At 38.7% G+C, this 22,297-nt stretch overlaps 1 protein-coding gene across 5 annotated transcripts in view; it reads right to left on the bottom strand.

Annotated features, from left to right (window-relative positions):
* Positions 1-6,914: 6,914 nt before the first annotated feature.
* LOC116463412 (intraflagellar transport protein 80 homolog) overlaps positions 6,915-22,297 on the bottom strand; it is a 149,233-nt gene continuing 133,850 nt past the window's right edge. For all 5 annotated transcript variants that reach the window (XM_058434613.1, XM_058434612.1, XM_058434615.1 and 2 more), the window contains 2 exons: positions 18,092-18,215; positions 6,915-8,333 (listed from right to left, as the gene is read on the bottom strand). In XM_058434613.1, coding sequence (XP_058290596.1) covers positions 8,223-8,333; positions 18,092-18,215 — 235 coding nt within the window. In that variant the 3' untranslated portion in view covers positions 6,915-8,222. The remainder of the gene's footprint in view (positions 8,334-18,091; positions 18,216-22,297) is intronic.

The following is a 22,297-nucleotide window of genomic DNA, read 5'->3' as shown; positions in this document are numbered from 1 at the left end:
CATTTTCAGAAAGGTATATATTTTCTATATGTACAAAATGACAGACATTTGAAGACTTTCTTCAATAGGGACACATGGAAATATTTTATTATAGTAAACCATTTCCTAAGGTATATTTGATTTACAACTTGTTTAAAACTTAGGTTCCATATTATATACCATACCCTCTATACCAAAACATTTTTTTGGATCATCATATTTCAGAAATATCATTAGTTTGTAACAGGGTCAGGTCCTAAGCATTCTGGATAAACAATTTTCTCTGTTTTATATGTTTATGAAATATACAAAATACCTACATACAAAAGCACTAAATTGTATCAAACCCTTCTAAAATGTAAAAAAAAAAAAAAAAAAAAAAAAAAATTTGCGTTAAACCAAATGAAAAGCTTCTACAATAGATATTTTTTAAAGCGTAAGACAAAAGCACATACAAGTGCAACATTGGATATGACTGAGGGAGTGACTTGGTGACACAATAAAGAAAAACCAGCCTGGGGAACATGGTGGAACTCCATCTCTACAAAAAATACAAATGTTAGCCGGGCATGGTGGCACCTGCCTGTGGTCCCAGCTTCTTGGGGGCTGAGCTGGGAGGATTGCTTGAGCCAAGGAGGTTGAGCCTGCAGTGAGCTGTGAACGCACCACTGTACTCCAGCCTGAGTGACAAAGTGAGACGCTGTCTCAAAAGAAAAAAAAAGAAAATCTGAGGCTGTGTGGGCATAGTGGCTCACACCTATAATCCCAGCATTTTGGGAGGCTGAGGTGGGAGGATTGCTTGAGGCCAGGAGTTTGAAACCAGCCTGGTAAAGGAAGAAAGACCCCATCTGTACCACAGAAAAACTAAAAAATGAGCTGGGCGTGGTGGTGCACACCTGTAGTCCCAGTCACTCAAGAGGCAGAGGCAGGAGGATCCCTTGAGCCCAGGAATTCCAGGCTGCAGTGAGGTATGATGGTGCCACTGCCCTCCAGCCTGGTTGACAGAGGGCAAAAAAAGAGAGAATAAATTTGATCCTTGTCCCTGGTACATGGCACAGAGCTTCCAAAACCCTTCCACTGTCCTGAGTGATAAGAATGTCTTTGTTATGCTAATCATGGCCTCTTGGGGTGCCTAGATGGCTTCAGGATCAGAGCTAGTCACCAGAAAAACCAGCCACATGATTAGATGGCTAGAACTTTCAGCCACCCAGCCTCCAGAGAGAGGACAGAGGTTGGAGACTTTCTATCATGTGGCCAAGAGTTAATCAATCAGGCCTTTGTAATAAAACCCTGATTTAAAGACAAAACAAAACAAAACTCAAGGCCCTGAGTTTACAAGGAGCTTTCTGGTTGGTGAACACATTAATGTGCTGGGAGGATGAGATGCCCAAATTCCACGAGGAGAAGGCACAGAAGCTGCCATTTTGCCCCATGCATTTCTTACGTTTGGTTGTTCCTGAGTTGTATTCTTTATAATAAAACTGTAATCATAAGTACAGCATTTCAATGAGTTCTGTGAGTCATTCTAGCAAAGTATCAAACCAGAAAGCAGGTCTTGGGAACCGCCAAATGTGTAGCCAAGTTGGACAGAAGTGTTGGTAAGCCGGGGAACCCATCTGGCTAGCCTTTGAAGTAAGGGCAGTCTTGTTGGGGTCTTTGCCCTTTAACTTGTGGGATCTGCTTCTAACTCCAGGTAGTTAGTGTCAAAATTGATTTGAATTGTAGGACACCCAGCTGGTGTCAGAGAACTATGGTTAGAACACATTTTTTTTGTGTCAGAAATACGGGATTTCTAGAATGGCCCTGATTCACAGAAACTTGGCTTGGGAACAGAAAGAATGAATGGGTGGGGGATGGGGAATCTGGTTTCTTGATGACTATCTAATAACTAATACCTAATGAGACTGCACTGTGCTGCAATCAGTTACCAAAGGTAAAAATTATCAGTGGAATTTAGAAATGGTGGTAGACTCAACTCCAAAGGAAGGGGATCATTTGAATTATAAACCAAAATGTATGAGACAGGTCTCAATCAATTTAGAAAGTTTATTTTGCCAAGGTTAAGGACGCCCCTGTGACACAGCCTCAGGAGGTCCTTACAACATGTGTCTAAGGTGGTCAGTGTACAGCTTGCTTTTACACATTTTAGGGAGACATGAGACACAATATGTGTAAGATGTACCATGGTTCCATCAGGTAAGGAGGGACAGCTTGAGGCAGGGGCTCCCAGGTCATAAGTAGATAAGAGACAAAAGGTTGCATTATTTTGAGTCCTTTGATCAGCCTTCCACTGAATATACAGTTTAGTCTTGCTCAGTGAATCTGCATTTTTACATAAACAATAGGGGAGAAATGTGGGATTTCTGCAATCAGATATGTATTTGTCTCAGGTGAGCCTCAGAGGGATGACTTTGAGTTCTGTCTTTTGTCCACAAGGAATTTCCTTGTGGGCAAATTGTGAGGGAGGTATGTAGCTTTTTCTCTTTGCAACTATCTTACTTAGGAATAAAATGGAAGGCAGGTTTGCCTGACATAGTTCCCAGGTTGACTTTTCCCTTGGCTCAGTGATTTTGAGGTCTCAAGATTTATTTTCCTTTCACAGGGGACATAAAGAAAAGCAAAATAGTAAGAAATATAGTAAACATACAATCCCTTGGCTGTATCTATAATAGCTAAAGTTGAGAGTGAAAGAAAATGCTAGGGTGGATGTTGACCTTGAAGCAAACTCAGATTTTGGTAAGTCTCAGCTATGGCCACTAGCCTCAGGCAACCCCCAAAAGGAACAATTATGCTGGGACAACAGAAGGTAGCTCTGGTCAGCAAGAGGGTACTTCATGTTGTGGGAGGGCAAACCCATAAAACTACTGAAATCAGTAGGTATAGTGTGAAGGAGCTGTTTCATTTTGTGGATAGTTATCAGCCTCCTGAAGAATCTTTACCAAAGTGGACTGTGAGAGTATCTAATTTAGGGGCAGTACCTTTGGTTTTGAATGCTGCAATGCAGAAGATTATGTTTAGGTTGATACAGGACCCACAGCTCACTATGGAACAATCATAGAAGGTTGTATGTGATCCAGACACACAGCAGGTTATTCCAGAGGTAACAGCTGGCTTGGCAGACGGATAAAAGCCACTGTAAAGAGTGTATTTACCCTGAGAAGGATTTTCTGATTCTCTCTATAAATGTCAAGTGAAATAGCCCAGATGAAGCAGCTGATATGTTTTGTATGCAAACCACTGAAACTGGATTTATGATTATCAGGATATTTATCTACTGAATTTGCCCATTACCCACTCATGGTAAATGCTGTGATTAAAGGGACCCCTTTTGCAAGTCACCCCATGTAAAGTTACTCTTACAGAATTCAGCAACAGAGAAGGCTTATTGGATTTTCTGTCTCTGCTTCTTGATGTGGGTCACAAAGATATCAAGAACATTAATTAACAAGACAATGAGAAGAGACATCAGAAACAAAGGATTCATTCCAGCAGGGTGGAAATTTTTAGATGGTTATTAAGAAATGAGATGAATAAAATGGGCACTGATGGGTTGAAATAAAGATCTTAATATAGCACTATAGAAGGTTGGGTGGACCAATGGGACCCCCTCTCCTGGGCCTCCAACATTAAAAGGACTCCTAAAAGTCTGCTTTATTTATCCCAATTTGGAGGAATTTTTCTTTTTTTTTTTTTAAATAGAGACAGGGTCTCGTTATATTGCCCAGGCTGGTCTCAAACTCCTGGCATCAAGCTATCCTACCATCTTGGCCTCCCAATGTATTGAGATTACAGGCATGAGGAGGCTGACCTTGTATGGAAAATGCTGTAACCCTGTTAAACTTCTTTGTCTCTGCTTTTATAAACGAAACCTTAACTTCTCCACTTTAGAGCACTGACCCCATTCCTTCGGAATCTGTGTTTTCCGGGTGGCTATCCTCGAGCTTTTCACTCAACCCTATACTTAATCTTATTTTCTAAATCTAATGATTTGAGTTTGACAACAGTAAAACAAGCCATGTAAATCCACCCATCAAGCCATATTTATTGGACAGGATAAATGAGGATGAATGAGATTCCCAACCCCACATAGTCCATAATAGAAGCTGGAGTGTTGGTCTGGACAAACTCTTGGTGTAATCGCCCTGCATAGAGCAGAGGGCTTCTGCAAAAGCCTATGAGTGCCTCACAGCAACAATGACTGGACCATTTAGATGTTGGACTAGAGAATTCCCATTTGAAGGGCAATTACTAGCTCGCTATCAGACATTAATTGAAACTGCCTCTATGGCTGAAGGACATAAAATAATTTTGAAAACCATAATATCCATCATATCTGGGTTGATGTCAGAGAAACACTAATGAGGAAGAAAGTGTTTGGAAGCGTTCCATAATAAAGTGGAAATGACTTGTATAGGAATACATACTGGGGGGATGTAGTGTATTCATCAGATGGTAGACACTTTTCCCCTAGGACTGCCTTTGGAAGCCCCCAAGGAGCTGCCAGATTCTGTCATCACTTGGACAATATGCCGTAAACAGCTTGTTTGATCAATAAATAGCTGTTTGGTTTATGGATAGCAGTTCCAATGTGATCAGACAACATCATTACTCTGATCAAAAACTGTAAAACAAAAAAATTTTTTTTTGAGATAGCATCTTGCTCTGTCATCAAGTTGGAGTGCAGTGGCATGATCATGGCTCACTGCAGCCTCTACTTCCCTGGCTCAAGCAATCCTGCCTCTTGAGCAGCTGGGGCTACAGGTGCATGCCACTACGCCTGGCTTTTTTGTAGAGATGGAGTTTCATCATGTTGTCCAGCCTGGTCTCAAACTCCTGGGCTCAAGCAATTCCCCTGCCTTGGCCTTCCAAAGTGCTGGGATTACAGGCATGAGCCAGCGCACCCAGAGGAGAATGTAAAAACAAATCAGCTTGGTGGGCTGTATTGCATGCTCTTTATTCTTATGTTTGGGTTTCTACATACTCATTGGTGGTGGCCAGTGGCCTGGTCATACGGTCAGGCAGAAGAGCAATGGGAGATTGGTCTATTAAAGGGATGCCCTTACACGGCATGGCTCTGTGGAAATCATTATGAGAATTTGAGTGGTGCATTAACGTAAGACATGCCAGTGCTCACAAGAGGACCTCCCTTCCAGCATCAAAAGGTGATTGGAGTCGATGAGCAGATATCCCGTTTATTCACTTGATATAACCACCTGGGTCCATAAAATGACTCTGGGGAGCTGCAGCAATACATAGATGGGGTGAATATAGACATGCTCCTCTTACATCTTCTGAGGAAAAAACTACCAATAAAAATTGTTCTGTCTGCCAAAAAGAGAGACAGAGACTCCAGATAGATGGCCAGGGGGCAGATTTCCCAGGGAGAATGCCCTGCACATAGAGAACAACTTACACTGATGCCAGTGGCCATCGGCGAGCTACAAATGGGTCCTGATAGGAGTAGGCACTCTGGACTGGGGTTTGCTTACACAGGGAGAGATGCAAATACTTAAGAGTATCAGTTATGCCCAGTCAGGTATGATCTTTTTACCACAAAAGATCCTGAGTCAAAGACAAGGGTGTGGTCTCTGATAACCAAAGAATTTATATGGTCTAGTGAAGGAGGGTTCCTGGCACAGATCTCCCAAAGTCCTTAGAATTTCCTGAGTGATAAGAATATCTTCATTATGCTAAAAAGGTGACTACTGGGGGAAGAGTCTAGATAGCTTCAGAATGGGGCTGGTTGCCAGAAAAACTGACCACGTAATTAGAGTTTAAGCCACTAGACCTCTGGGCGGAGGACAGGGCTGGAGACTGAGTTTAATTGCGTGGCCAATGTTTTAATCAATTATGCCCATGTAATGAAACCCTAATTTAAAAAGAAACAAACAAAACTTCAGAAAAGTAAAGCTCAGGGGAGCTTCCTAGTGGGTGAACACATTGATGTGCTAGGAAGATGACATGCCTCGATTCCACGAGGAGAGGACATGGACATTCTGTGTTCCCTCCACATTCCCTCCCCCAACTTTTTCCCAGACCGTGCATGTCTTCCATGTGGCTGTTCCTGAGTTCTATCGTTTTAATAAAACCGTAATTATAAGTAACGTGTTTCTGTGAGTTCTGTGAATCTTTCTAGCAAATTATCAAACTTAAAGGGGGGTTGAGGGAGCCTCCAAATGTGCAGCCAAGTCAGACACAAGTATGAGTAGCCTGGGGACTCTGATTGCGGCTGGAGTCTAAAATAAGAGCAGTCTTAGGGCAGGGGCGGTGGCTCATGCCTGTAATCCCAGCACCTTGGGAGACCGAGGAGCACGGATCACTAGAGGTCAGGAATTCAGGAGTTTGAGACCAGCCTGGCCAACATGGTGAAACCTTGTCTCTACTAAAAATACAAAAAGCCGGGCGTGGTGGTGGGCACTTGTAATCCCAGCCACTTAAGAGGCTGAGGCACTAGAATTGCTTGAACCCGGGAAAGGGAGGTTGCAGTGAGCTGTCATCGGGCCACTGCACTCTAGCCTGGGTGACAGAGCCAGACTCTGTCTCAAAAAATAAACAAACAAATAAATAAATAAAGGCAGTCTTTTTGGGAACCTTGCCCTTTAACTTGTGGGATCTGTTTCTAATTCTAGGCAGTTAGTGTTAGAAGTGGATTGAATTATAGGATATGACAGAATTGTTTAGAACACAGACTTTTTATTTTTTGCATTTATTGTGGTAAAATATACATAACATAAACCTTTTAACCATTTATTTTTAAACATTTTAAGCTTCTCATTGAAATATAACAATATAGGAAACATATACACAGTACAACTTGTAAGTACACTGCTCAATCAGATTTCATCTGGATCAAGAACAGAATATTCCAATATTCCAGAAAAGAAAAGAAACATATTAAAAAGAAAAGATTTTTATTTAAAAAACCTAGACATAGTAATTAAAATGGGGGTTAAGAGAGGTAATCTATCCCTTTGTGTGTGTGTGTGTGTGTGTGTGTGTGTATATATACATTATGTATGATATACCTATCATACATAATCCCATATCTATGCATCTATACCCACCCTATAATGTACCATTTTCAGAAATGGGTTTGCAGAAGACTTTCGAAGGGGTATTTGTTTTATTGTTTAAAAGATTATGTAGTAATAACTTTGGGATACACTAAATTAAGAGTAATCAAACAAGTTTATCACCCAAGGAAATTTTCACAAATTCAGACTTCAGGGCCTATTGACTGATCATTCTCAAGTCAAGAGAGGAATGAGGAGAATCCTTCTTGCCCATTCTAGATATATTTTTTAAATTATGATAAAATATACATAACAAAATTTACCATTTTAATCATTTTTATGGGTACAATTTAGTGGCATTAACATTCACAATGCTGAGCAACCATCATCGCTATCCATTTCCAGAATTTGTTCATCCCAAACAGAAACCATGTACTCGTTAAACAATAACTCCACCCCACATTTCCTCCTCCCTGCACTCCCTGGCAACCACTATTCTCCTTTCTGTTTCTGTGAACTTGCCTATGCTGGTACCTCATAAAAGTGGCATCATATCTGGCCTTTTGTGTCTGGCTTATTTCACTTAGCACAGTGTTTTCAAGGTTTATCCTGAGGTAGTATTTATCAGAATTTCACTCCTTTTTAAGGCTAAATAATATTCCATTGTATGTATTATAGCACATTTGTTTATCCATTCATGATAGACATTTGAGTTGTTCCCATCTTTTGCTATTCCAGTAATGCTGCTATGAACTTGGTGTATAAATAGCTGCATTTTATACATTTGTACAAATCCATCCTCATGTATTTTTGTTCTACAAATAAATAAACTTTTGGAGGCATTTTACAATTTAGAGGTCAAATAGAAATTAATGGTAACATACATATCAAAGAGTCCAATGTTTTATTATCAACATTAATATTTGTTCATGCTGAAGATTTAGGGATGAAGTAATGGGCAAAAAAATGAAATATAATCAAGACTACACAGGTATCTCTTAAGTACATAGTAATATTTTGCTAATTATCGGACTAAAAAATATAAAAGATAGAAATACATCAATTACTTTGTGTTTCATCTTTCTGGATGTACTTTTACATTAAATACACAGCAAGTACTTATACTCGTTTAAAGATTATGCTTTTTTCTTTAGCAACCAAAACATGCTTACCCTTGGTTAATCAGAATGTGTTTCAAAAGATAAAACTTCTTAAAGATAAGCATGGCATTTAGGGCTTTAGACCCATACTCTTGCTGGATTGGCTGCTTGACGATTGCTCTCTTTCTTTTGTAATTTCCATCTCAATTTTGGCTTTGATTTTTTCCCAATCTATTTGGAGCTGCAATAGAAAAAAAAAAGAAGAAATATGCTTAGATAGTATGACATTTTTGTTTACTCCAAAGTAACTAAGAGTAAACAGACTGTGTGACTTCCAAAAGATTAGAGAAAAAGAGAGCACCAAAAGATTAGAGAAAAAGAGAGCATCAAAGTTAAGAAAAAGAAATAATGCTTGGCCAGGCATAGTGGCTTACTCCTGTAATCCCAATACTATGGAAGGCTGAGGTGGGTGAATTGCTTGAGTCTAGGAGTTTGACAACATCCTGGGCAACATGGCAAAGTTCTGAGATGGGAAAATAAATACAAAAAATAAAAAAAGTAGCTGGGTGTGGTGGCACACACCTGTAGTCCCAGCTATTAGGGAGGCTGAGATGGGAGAATCAACTAAGCCCTCAAGGTCAAGGCTGCAGTGAGCCATGATTGCACCATTGCACTCCAGCCTGGGTGACAGAGCAAGGGCCCTGTCTCAAAAAAAAAAAAAAAACCAAATAATGCTCAAAAATCACAAAGTAGTTTTAAGAATAAGACCAAAAAATAAGAATTATATAATAAAAAGCAAAGACTCTCATTGTGATTTAAAAGACCAAAATCTAGTCACAGCTATTTATAAAGGTGCATCTAAACAGTCCCATGGAGCCTTAGGATTGTGCATACGTGCTCAAGGATAAGGTAGGGGATGAGATGGACCGCTGTCTTCCAAACGAGGAAAAAATGGACCAGACTCTGGTTACCAAGCCATTTTTCAAATAGGCTTCACATCTTATATACTGAAGTTTCCACTGGAAGCCTAGTTATGAGGAAAGACAGGGATTCATTAGCTTCCCCTAAGCATATTCTGTGAAAGTGGCTCCTTTGCACCAACTCTTAAAGTAAGACATGGTGGTCATTAAGACAATGAGGAAAAGATGTTAGAGAAAGCGAAGGGAAAGCAAGACTGGGAAACACATGAAAAGAATAACTGCAAAGTGCAAACATTTTTATTTGTTTGCTTCCCTTCTATCCGTTATGCAGTCTCCCCTCCCCTAGCCCAGCCCCATTCCTCTCCTAAGTTCATTAGACTTGTTAGGAATAGACTCTGCCCCTGAGTTCTATGAGCAACTTCTTTAGGAAAGCACATTCTACCACTTAACAAAGTTTGGAGATCACTAATTTAGGAATGTTTATCCTTTCTGAGGCAAGACATGGAAAAAATTGGGTCATAAATTAAACTAACTCTGATTTACAGGAAATAAACCCAAACCCCTGAGTCTGAGCCAAAAGTGAATAGGTTTTCACCTCTGCTTAGGGGAGTTGAATGCAATAAGTAGTATTAAAGCAGAATGAAGTAATCTCAGTCTGCTTGAACAGATTCAGCTTAAGTAAGTGAGGGGTTAATTTAACTTTAATAGGACTTCATGCCTCTTTTATCTTATGCTGGAGGTTAAAGAAATTAAGTTTTTTTTAAATTCCAATATCCCATATCTGAATTGCTGTGAAGCAATTTGTAAATATTTTGGCTCACCTTTATTTAAAATAACAATGCCATATACTTATGTATAATACATAAAATAGATGAATTAATAAAAGAATTCCTCTTACTCATAGAAGACAAATGTCTGTGCTAAGATGCAAGTGACAGCTCATTGAAAAGCCAAGCAGATGTTAGATTATTTGAAAGACTCATTTTTTCAATCAGGGCAAAATCTGATATTTTTTAAATGACAAAGCACTCATTTCTATGTCTAACAGAACACTTACAGAGAAGACGAAACTTGATGAATGCTTTGGGTTTCTTCCAGCCTTAAATTGACTTACAAACATTTCTCAAATCAATCACAATAAAACCATACATTGATAGGATACTGAACAATTGCTGCTCTGTTGCAAGTAAATTGATGATATCTGTATTAGTTATTTGTTATAATACAAATCAGGGTGTCAGTGGATAGCTGTCCTACTGAAAATAAATGTTTCACTATCACTTTGGCATTGATCTAGTTTTAAAAAGTGTTCTACAGACAATTTAGTTCGTGGATTAGAATATTTTTAATAGTAGGTTTTAGATAAGAATGTTCTCTGATAGTTGTCAAGTGATTTCTACACTAAAATCCATCTTTTGCTAGTATAGGGACTGCCAATATTATCTGGCACTCCTTATTCAATTCGCTAGCCAATTCTTAGTCACCTAGAAGCAATTTCAAAATCATACCAAAAGGCTCTCCATCCTCTAACACATTTCTCTTCCTCTCAGCTGAAGATCAGCTTCCTACTTTACAGAGAATATAGTGGCCATCAGGTATGAATTCACTTTATTTTCCTTCCTTGCATTCACAAACTTAACCGTATCTACACCCATCATTATCTTTCTCTTCTGTCTCAGGCCAACCTCTTAACATATGTCTCTGATTCCATTTTCTTTGACTCTTCTAGGATATCTGACTTCAATTATTCCTCACACATTAAATGTCCTTCTTTTCACTGCCTCGCTGTCATCATCCTTGGCTCTCTGTTCTGTCTTCTCCCTGCAAGCTACCATCCCTCTTCTTCTCATTCCTGACTCATTCTCTTCCCAGTCCACTATAATTCTGATCCTGTGACACTTTAGGAACTTTGCACTAAAACCACCATCGGCTGTTTTCAGTCCTTATCTTATATACCTTCTCTGTATGATTCAATTTTTCATTCAACAAATATTTAGTGCTTAGTATATATCAAGGATTGTCTGAGGTACAAGGATTCACTAGTGAACAAAAAGATAGAAATCACTGTCTTCATAGAGAGATAATAAGCAAAGACAGATAAAAATGGAAAAGGCAGATAATAAATAAAACAAAAAATATATCTAGTATGCCAGAAGTGGTAAAGATTTTGAAAATAGAGAAGGGAGATAGTGAGCACCAGGAATAGAATAGGAGGTTGCAGTGTCATCAGTTTACTTCACGGGAGGCCAAGGCAAGATTGCTTGAGCCCAGGAGTTCAAGACCAGCCTGGGCAACATAGTGAGACCCTGTCTATATAAAAAAATAAAAAATTTAGCTGGGCTGGGCTTGCTGGCATTCATCTCTAGTCCCATCTACTTAGAGGGCTCAGGTGAGAGGATCGCTTGAGTCTGGTATGTTGAGGCCACAGTGAGCTGTCATTGTGCCACTGCACTCCAGCCTGGGCAACAAAGTGACACCCTGTCTCAAAAAAAAAAGGGAGGGGGGACCTGAAGGAGATGAGTGAGAACCCATGTGTATATCTAGAGAAGGGCATGGTGACATGCAGAAGTACATGGACGGCCCTGGAATAAGAGCCTTCTCTGGACCTTGCTGACCACTACTCTTTGAAAAATCTCTCAGACTATATAATACCACCCTCTTCTGGCTCCTGCTCTCCTTTCTAAATGCTGCTTCTTTCTTTCTCTCTCTTTTTTTCCCCTATATTCTGCTTCCTAGACAATATTGGAGAAGAAATATAATTTCTCCTCAACGCTTGTAAGTTTATTGATGGGAGAGACAGATTAAAAGAGAAAAACAAACCGGTTCAATAGTATGTGTAGCGTACATCATAGCAGGAGAAATCTCAGTGAAAGGTAACTCAAAACAGTGTCTTGGAACTCTGGCTTACATAGCATTTTCAGCAAAGAACAATAAATTTTAAAGATGTGACAAGACTGTTTTTAGAGAAGTGAAAGCAGAGATTGGAAACCAATCCAGAGATTGGAAACCATGGGGAAAAAATAAATGGGAAGAAACTAATCAGGTGAGGTTTGTTCTATTTTTGAGACAGGGTCTTGCTCTGTCACCCAGGCTGGTATGCGGTGGCCCAAACATGGCTCACTGCAGCTTCAACCTCCTGCTGGGACCACAGGTGTATGCTACCACACCTGGCTAGTTTTTTAAATTTTTTATAGAGACAAGGTCTCACTTTATTACCCAGGCTGGTCCTGAACTCCTGGGCTTGGCTTACATGACCCTCCTGCCTTGGTCTCCCAAAGTGCTGAGATTACAGGGGTGAGCTACCACGCCCAGCCACGGAGTAAGGTTTTTTGGTAGATTGCTCTGGAGTCGTCCCTGAGCTGACCAAGAGTTATCTCCAATAAAGGAGAACTTATATTTTGTCTTTAGGAGGAAAAGGGGAAGAATAGAGCTCTTCCATTTGCTGCAGCTTGTCTTTAGCTCAAAAATGTAAGTGTCAAAGAGACATATTTTGGGGTGTCATATTTTGGTTTCCTTCAAAAACCTCTTAACTGTTAATATTCACCAGGGTCCAACCATAGTTTTCTCACACTTTCCCTAAGAAATATCAATTCATATAGCTTCAACTATACCTAGATGGTCAAGGCAATAAATTTAGTTTTCTAGCCCTTATTTCTCCCTTGTCAATGTCCTTTTGTGTTCATATTTATATTTCTAATTGCCTTCTAGATACCTCCTTCTGGACACCTGATAGACACTCTAAACACATACAAAATGGTATATTTTCATGTATTCAAACTCAAAGGTCCAAAATGTGTATATTCTTATGTACTCTTTAGATTAATGGCATTCCCATCTATCAGCTGCCCACACTAGAGTCATTCTCAAATGCCCTGCCTTACCTCACCACCTCTCCTCCCACCCCCAGCCACAACTGTTCTCTTAATTTTGCTTCTAAAATTTTTTCTTACATTAATCGTACCCTTTCTATTTCCTAGTGAGATTATTATAGTAACTTCCTAACTAGTCTCCTAGTCACCACGCTCGCCTCTAAGCTATCTTTCACGTCTGACATTATCTTTCAAGTCATTCTCTTGATTACAAATCTCCAAGTCTTCTCATTGCCTTCATTACGAAGTCTGTTCTCTTATCCTGGTATTAAGACCTTTCAATGACTTTTCCCAACCAGTATTCCAACCACCCAGGGTCCAGAGCAGTCACTTGGGATTCTTCCTCATTCGTTGAGTAACTCGTACGTTTGCTCTTATTATCATCTCCTTCAACTGACTGGCAAAATCTTAAGATAATTTTGTAAAAACTGTTGTTTCCATTTATTTTTTAGAAATCCAGATTTTATTTTATTGATTATGTATTTCTTTATTTTTATTTTATTTTTGTCCCACTCTGTTGCCCATGCTGGACTGCAATGGCGTGATCTCAGCTCACTGCAACCTCCAAATCCCAGGTTCAAGCAATTCTCCTGCCTCAGCCTCCCGAGTAGCTGGGACTATAGGTGCAATAACCACGCCTGCTAATTTTTGTATTTTTAGTAGAGACAGTGTTTCACTGTGTTAGGATGGTCTCGATCTCCTGAACTCGTGATCTGCCCGCCTCGGCCTCCCAAAGTGCTGGGATTACAGGCATGAGCCACTGCGTCCAGCCTATTTATTTTTAATACAGACAACGTCTCACTATATTGCCCAGGCTGGTCTTGAACTCCTGGGCTCAAGTGATCCTCCCACCTCAGCCTCCCAAAGTGTTGGGATTATAGGCTTGAGCCACTGCGCATAGCCAGGAATCAGGATTTTATTTATTTTTTCAGAGATGGAGTCTTGCTCTGTTGCCCAGGTTGGAGTGCGGTGGCGTGACCTCGGCTCACTGCAACCTCTGTCTCCTAGGCTCAAGTGATTCTCCCACCTAAGCTTCCAGAGTAGCTGGAACTACAGGTGCATGCCACCATGCCCAGTTAATTTTTTTTTTTTTGGTAGAGACAAGATCTCGCCATGTTGCCCAGGCTGGTTGCCAAACTCTTAGACTCGAGCAATCCTCCCACCTCAGCCTCCCAAAGTGTTGGGATTACAGGAATGAGATACTGTGCCTGGCCAGGGATCAGGATTTTATTTTATTTATTTATTTTTTTTTGAGGTGGAGTCTCACTCTGTGGCCCAGGTTGGAGTGCAGTGGTGTGACCTCAGCTAACTGCAACCTCTGCCTCCGGGGCTCAAGTGATTCTCCCACCTAACCTTCCAGAGTAGCTGGAACTACAGGTGCATGTCACCATGCCCAGCTAAGTTTTTTGTTTGTTTGTTTGTTTTTGGTAGAGACAGGGTTTAGCCATGTTGCCCAGGCTGGTCTCCAAACTCTTAGACTCAAGTGATCCTCCCATCTCAGCCTCCCAAAGTGCTGGGATTACGGGCGTGAGCCACCACGCCTTGTGGAATCAGGATTTTAAAAGGAAAAAGTGATCATGTTATTTCCCTCCAATGGCTTCTCTTATTTAATTTGCCCTATGAAACCCTAAAGTCAATCCCTCCATTGCTTTTACTGTTTCCTACTTCAAAGCCTTCCCTCTCCTGGAACATGTTATTCTCATCTCCCACCCAACCTCTACCCTACAGTGAGCTTCTACTATTCATCCTCTAAAGCTGAGTTCAAATATCATGCTCTTTGCTAGAACAGTCTCTGCTGATTGCCTCACCATAGGTCAGGACCCCCATTCATAGAGTCTTATAGCACCACGTACATCTCCTTCAAGGCAATTATCACAATTGAAATGAACAATTACCTAAATAACTGTCACCTCCATTTGAATATAAACTTCATAAAGCCAGGGCCAGTGTCTGTCACATTTACTAGTATATCCCAAGCACTAAGGAGAAAACATTGTTTACAGGAGGCACTCAATAAATACTGAATGAATAAAAGGTAAATAATTACCCAGCAAATCAGTAATCAGCTAACAACTCCTTACTATTAACAATTCCTCCAAACTTAAAACCTGTAAAGCAGCTTTTCGGTAGTAGCTAAGCCTAAAGTGGTTTGTCCCAAGTAGAGTGTTGACTCAGATCTTCAAAATTTTAAACTTTCTGAAATCCTGCTCGTGAGTTTGATTTCTTTCACTCTTTTTCTTTTTCCTAGCAAATGTCTGAAGTATTTCCCAGATCTACTTTTCTTCCTGTGCAGAGTATATATTTAATATAATAAATGTATTCTTTGAGTGGATTTTATTTGCTAGATTTACAATTTGTTTTATAAATATTTACAGAACACTACTGTAGACCAAGTACAATGACGCTAAATATCAGGGTTCTTGAAAAACAGTACTCCTTGTAAGAATCCCAGATTGCCATATTTTAAATTAGAAATGGCCAAATAACATTTCAGGGCTCATAAACTAAGTGTCTATCAAACTTCTCGCTTCTTCCCTTATGGTAGATTCCATTCATTTATAAATTTCCAGGTGGTATGCACTGTGAGCCCACCAAAATCACCAGATATCTAGAATAAATTTCTCAATGTTATTTTTAAAAGACCCATTTCTATTTAACTCTCAGTTCTGAAATAAAGCATTTATATGATCATAAGTCTGGCAAAGATAAATATGGATGATATATTATGACTAGATTATAGACTTAAATGAAACCAAAAGATCTGCAAGTAATGCAGATATCCCCAAGAGCTATTTTCCCAGGGTTACATTTTATTTCATTGGTGGGAAATTTTTAAGAAAAAAATAATTTTCATCATAAAATACTGCTTTATGATTTTTAGTTAACTCCAAATGACATTTATGAAGAAAAGTAGGAAACGAGAACATAGTACCACAGGGAGTCAAAGTAACCTATATAGTTTCTGGATGAAAAAAAAACCCTAAAATACCTAAGAAAGCCATGTTGTTCTGGTACTCTTATGATTAAAGTATTATATTTTGGTAACAGTTGAATATATGTATAATGAAAAAGATGATAAGGATGTTAAGTTTTTGCTATCTAAAATATAATTTTCTTTATAGTAAGGACTTTCTTTTCTTTCTCCTCCCCCGCCCCTTCCTTCTTTCCTTCTCTCTTTCTCTTTCTCTCTTTTCTTTCATTCTGACAAGATCTCACTCTGTCACCTAGGCTGGAGTGCAGTGGCATGATCTCAACTCACTTCATCCTTGACCTCCCAGGCTCAGGTGATCCTCCTACCTCTCCCAAGTAGCTGGGACTACAAGCATGAACCACCATGTCCAGCTAATTTTTAAATTTTTTGTACAGGTGGGATCTCACTGTTGCCTAAGCTGGTCTCAAACTCCTGGGCTCAAGTGATCCTCCTGCCTCAGCCTCCCAAAGTGTTGGGATTATAGGCTTGAGCCACCACACCTGATCAGAACTATATTTCCTATGTTTTCAAAAGTATCAAATGTGAATATTAAAAAAATATTGATGACGAGGAGGAAAAAGCAGAGTAGCTTAATCTGCTTTAAAATTATACAATAAACAAGGTGGGTGCTCAGTTTTAACATATGGTCATATTTTCAAAACTGTGACACAAAGATCAGATTACCTGACCTTTGTGTCACAGTTCTTTGGGCTGCTTAGCACTGTTTTGATGGTGGCTGCTGTCATATATTATGAATCAGAGTGTAGCCCCAGAGATTCCAGGGATGCTGTGTTTGTCCTAATAGTAGAGTATGCCCAAACTCCCAGGATTCACTTCAGTACTAAGCAGGTTCCAAATGAAATCAAAAAAAGGTTTGCGGAGCTTCTATAAAACATGTCTCCTTTCTACCATGAAACCCACAACTTGTAGCTATCCTGGATCCAGATGTTGAAGTTGCACTGCTAAACTCTAAGAATGGTCTCAAAGGCCTCACTAACATGAAAATTGTTCTGAAGTGCAAAAATGTAGATCAAGACACTACATGTTCTAAATACAATAAGTAGATAATGTTGGCTTTAATAGAAATTGTGGGTGCCTTCTCTTTATCTTCTCTCCTCTTCCTAAGGCTCCTCTAACCCAGTCTGCCCCTATGATCAATCAGAACATTCCATTTTATTCTATACCAAGAAGGTGTGTTCCCACATAATCTATAAGCTCCACAGAGACATAAGAGGCTGTATCTGATTTTAACCCCTAGCATAGTGTCTAGGCCAAAGTGAGAAATCATACATTTTTTGAATAAATGAATGAATAAAAGGCTAAAGAAAGTGGTTCACAGAGCTGAAAGAAAGGTCAGCCCTGTCTTGTAATCACAGCTCTTAGGAGTCAAGCCTCTTGGATCTATATGGCTAGTGACATGAGCTCTGTTTCTGCTGTCTGAGCCTAAAGGAATCTGGGTAAGTGGCTATAATCAGTTATGCTCTAGGCAATGGGGCAAACTCATTCTGGGTCTCCTTGTGGGCTGATCTATACTGGAATGACTTCCTTCTTTTTATTTTTATTTGTTTATTTAGAGGTGGGGTCTTGCTATGTTGCCCAGGCTGGCCTTGAATTCCTGGGCTCAAGCAATCCTCCTGCCTCAGCCTCCCAAGTAGCTGGGACTACAGGCATGCACCACTGCATCCCAGAATGACTTTCTTCTAATTAGAGTAATAAAATCTGAGATTCTGGTAGGAGCCTGGGAGGCAAAGGCTGAGTCTTCTTTGGTTCTAGGTAGTGAAATCTACCTAGGCTAGGCACTTCTAGGAGGTGCAACCTAGCTTTCTAGAATTCTACAAAGTGACCAACTATGCATTTTCTGGTCAGTGCCCTCTGTGCATATATATTTCCCATGCAGCAGAAGAGGCAGCTGGTGGCAGGTAAAATTTATCAGTTAGAAGCTTTTATTCCACCCATCTATATTGTTGATCTAAAAATATCAAATAGCACCTAACCTTAGCACAAATAGAATATTATGAAGACAGACTTGGGTTAATCAAAACATGCCTGCAAGATTCCAGAAAAAAAACGTAGTACTATATATAATTAAGTCAAAATAAGATGTCATAAGGCAAAAAGGAATTCTTTTGCAGGTTAAAAGATTCAAAATTTGAATCATTCACATTTTGTCTCATTAGGATGAATATGATGTACATTTATAAAGCATATGTATTATTATACAAAATTGTGAAATACTTACGCCTTCTGCATAATGCAAGTACCGTTTATTAGTTTCCTGTTTACCAAATGTCTCCAAAAACTTTTGACGGTAAGCAAGAACTGTATCAACATGTGTTTTGTATTTTACAGCCAATTCCAGTGCCCTATAATGAGAAATAAAACAGATTATTAACATCGTTTGTGTCAGACTCCATGAGTAGTAGAGTTCTAGAGTTGGGGATAAGACAAATGGCTTTTCCCTCTGTTTATTCCACAATATGAAATGCCATTTTCTACCTCATCCATCTTGCAAATTCCTACTTATATACTTCAGGGCCCAGATCAAACATGGCCTCTTCTCCCTGACCAGCTCCTCTTGTAGAAATAAATGACTATTATCTTATCTATGCTTCATCCCATTTATATATATACTATTATTACAGCACTCCTTATAGTACAATTGTTATAAGTCTTTTTTCTCCACTAGCCAATACACTTATTGAAGGGAGATATTTCTCTTTCGTGAGTAATACAGAGTACATATGTGGTAAATATTCATTGAGAATATTTTTGAGGCTGGGCACAGTGGTTCATGCCTGTAACCCCAGCACTTTGGGAGGCCAAGGTGGAAGGATCACTTGAGGCCAGGAGTTCAAGACTAGCCTGGCCAACATGGCGAAACCCTGTCTCTGCTAAAAATACAAAAATTAGCTGGGCGTGGTGGTACACGCCTGTAACCCCAGCTACTCGGGAGGCTGAGGCAGGAGAATCGCTTGAACCTGGGAGGTGGAAGTCGCAGTGAGCTGAGCTCGCGCCACTGCATTCCGGCCTGGGCGACAGAGCAAGACTCAAAAAAAAAAAAAAAAAGAAAATATTTTTGAAATCATCCTGTAATTCAAGTGAATGAACTTCCCCACAATGTAAGTGGTCCCATTATTTTGACCATTTTCATAAGTCTATACTGAGTTTATAAAATTAAAAACTGGTATCTTTACATTATTACTATAGCAAATTAAAAATCTTATGAAAATAACAAATTGAGGCTAAGAAGTCTGACAAAATGCCTTTTGCCATCTGAGTCTCAGGAAAAGTTGACAGTCATTTAAGTTTTATAATTCAATCAATATTTATGCAAGTTATTTTTAAAGTAATATTTTATTTAAATGGTAGATGATAACTAAATAAATTGCTGCTGAAAACAGTCGTATAAACTAAAGACATAAAATATATACACTGACGATAATTTGCAGGAAAATAAAAAAATTAATCCTCAGTTCCAGGCTTACTGTCACATGTGGGTTTTGGACAGCACCTCAGCCATTGCAATGCTGTGCATAACTCATATTAGTTGAGTAGGGAACAATCCAGTGGACTATAGCTCTCTTACACTGTTCACTGTCATCTTGTTTCAAAATAAGATAACAGTCATCATAATAGTCAAAAGCACATTATTTCTCAAGTTCTCTTGCTTTCTAATATGACATATAACTTCTGAATATTCCAGTCAGGATTTATCAGAGCCAACTATTAGAAATCTGTTGTTTTAGCAAAGCTGACTACTGATTAGATTTTTTGCAACTAGACTCTTCAATACGAAAATCTGGTTCATTTTTAGTATGCTTTGGTTTGGCTATTTTTTTTTTTTTTTAGATGGCGTCTCATTCTGCTGCGCAGGCTGGAGTGCAGTGGCATGATTTTGGCTCATTGCTACCTCTGCCACCAGGGTTCAAGCAGCTCTTCTGCCTCAGCCTCCCAAGTTGCTAGGAATACAGGCATCTGCCACCATACTCAATTAATTTTTGTATTTTTGGTAGAGACGGGGTTTCACCACATTGGCCAGGCTGCTCTTGAACTCCTGACCTCAAGTCATCTGCCTGCCTTGGCATCCCAAAGTGCTGGGATTACAGCTGTGAGCCACCATGCCTGGCTTGGTTTGCCTTACTATTGATCAAACTAAATAGTCACTTTAAAAAGTATTTTAGACATGGTGTATGTATTGATTGACAACTGTTAGACTTTTGAGAGATATTAAACACTTAATATGAAAAAATTATGAATGTAAGTTATATATAATACAAATGGTAATGCCAAAATTAGGCAAAATGATTTCTTATATATACATTGACATATACTATATTGTGAAATCCAAGGGTATTTGCTACCATCACACATTCTCACAAAATTCCCTCATTCCTCTGTGACCTTACGTCTTTCAGAAAAAAAAAACAGGCAGAAAAGAATGTAGTTACTAGAATATAGAGGGGAAAAGTGGAAGATAAAGAAGGCAAAAAGCAATTCACAGGGGCTCAAAAAAGGAGAAACAGAAGTAAAGATGCCTCAGTTCTGCTAACCCTCTCCCATATAATCCCCCCACGTATATCCCTAAGGCTCTGATTCCAGTGGTGTTATGTGTGAGTGGAGACTGATGAGCTACTTTTTTTTTGTCACCTTAGAAGCTCCATCTTCCATTCTTTCTTTATGATTGTATATGATCAGGGAAAGAGATCTTGATTGTGCAAAACTGAAAGTATTCTCAATGGGGAGTACATAAAAGCATCCATTCTGGGTTGGAGCTTTTCCAAAATTCCAAAAGAGATACTATGGTATGAAACATCAATACATTTAATTATGTAAAAAGAATAGAATATAATGTCTAATCCCGCATTTAGATGCTAGATCCTAAGAACTATCTATCATTGTCATTATTATTATTATAATAAAATATGTATCAATTGATTGAATAGCAATGGCTAAGGGTAGACATTCAAATGATATGTGCTATTTTAAATGTTCTCTAAAAGCACATACTGGGTAAAAAAATGTTTCTTCTCCATATTTAGGAGGGAACTTACTCCAAATTATATAAGGGTTTTGGGAACAGTATGTCTCTAGTTTTAAAATGGTTATTTGGCAACCAAACAAATGTGACATTAGATTCTAAGGCTGGAATAAATCCATGTATTTTAAATAGAAGGAAGTTATATAAAAAGATGTTATAACTTCAAAATATGATTTTTGCATAACTTGAATGAAGCAAAATCACTTTGTATAACTGGTAGGTTATAAATTATTTTTATTAATATGCACATAAAGGATTAACATGCATATTTAGAGTTTCTAGTTTCTACCTCTCTTAACTTCAGTTTTTAAGAACAGGCTACTACCAAATGTCCAAAGTGGATAGCAAACAGATAACTCGCTTACCTATAACTCTTCAAGAGCTGTACCTTACTAGGTTGCAGGCAATTTTCAAATTCAAACATGAAAGACAGAAGCATAAACCAGCAAGACTATGCTTCTTAAGTGGAATATCACATATGAACAAAACAAAATCTGTTCCCTTCTAGAGAATTTAAACAAATATAGAGATTCAGGGATATTAAAAGCAATCTAATGTATTTAGCATCTAACAAACTCTATCCTTCTGGAATGATAGAATATCACCATTTTGTAAGCTCAAATTAATAGAGTTGGGCAATGATCATCAATGGCTACTAACATCACAAAAAATACCATGAAAAACCACTACAGCCAGTCATTACGAAAACATATAACACTACTATAACGAAGTCTTATAAAAAAATATAAAACCTAAATCTAATCAAGTTCCTAGATTCAACAACCAATTTGCAACTAATTCAGAGGACAGAGGACTATGTTAAAGTATACCACAAAGATGCAATCTTTGTCCAAAGATCCAATAATGTCCACACTATGGTAAATTCTATAGGTCCAGTTTCTTCAATGGGAAAATTGCAAGAAAACACAAAAAAGAATAGGAGAAGCTATAGATTAAAATAAATTTAAGAACATATCAACCAATCACAATGTGTGGATCTTTATTGGATTCTGATTCAAACAAACCATAAAACAAAACAAAACACTTATGAGTGAAACAGAGAAATAAGAACAGTGAATATAATTACTGTTTACTTTTTAAGGTATGACCACAATATTGTGGCTATGTTAAAAAAATTTAGAGATACATGCTGAAATATTTACAGAAAAAATGATATAATGATTGGGGTCTGCTTTAAAATAAACGGTAGGGTAAGGGTAGAAATTGTTCACAAATTGATCATTGTTGAAGTGAATGATGGGTACATTCAGACTATTCTCTCTACTTTTGTATTTGAAATTTTCCATAATAAACAATTTTTAAAAATTCCATCTTTTCGTCCTTTCTGATCTCTATTGCTAAATTCTCTTCTTAAAGCACACCCTTAAATATTGGTATTCAGCAGAT

Source organism: Hylobates moloch, unplaced genomic scaffold (genome assembly GCF_009828535.3).
Source record: "Hylobates moloch isolate HMO894 unplaced genomic scaffold, HMol_V3 SCAFFOLD_35, whole genome shotgun sequence".
Taxonomy (NCBI): domain Eukaryota; kingdom Metazoa; phylum Chordata; class Mammalia; order Primates; family Hylobatidae; genus Hylobates; species Hylobates moloch.
The sequence above is the reverse complement of the archived record's forward strand: the minus strand, read 5'-3'. Positions and strand labels throughout refer to the sequence as shown.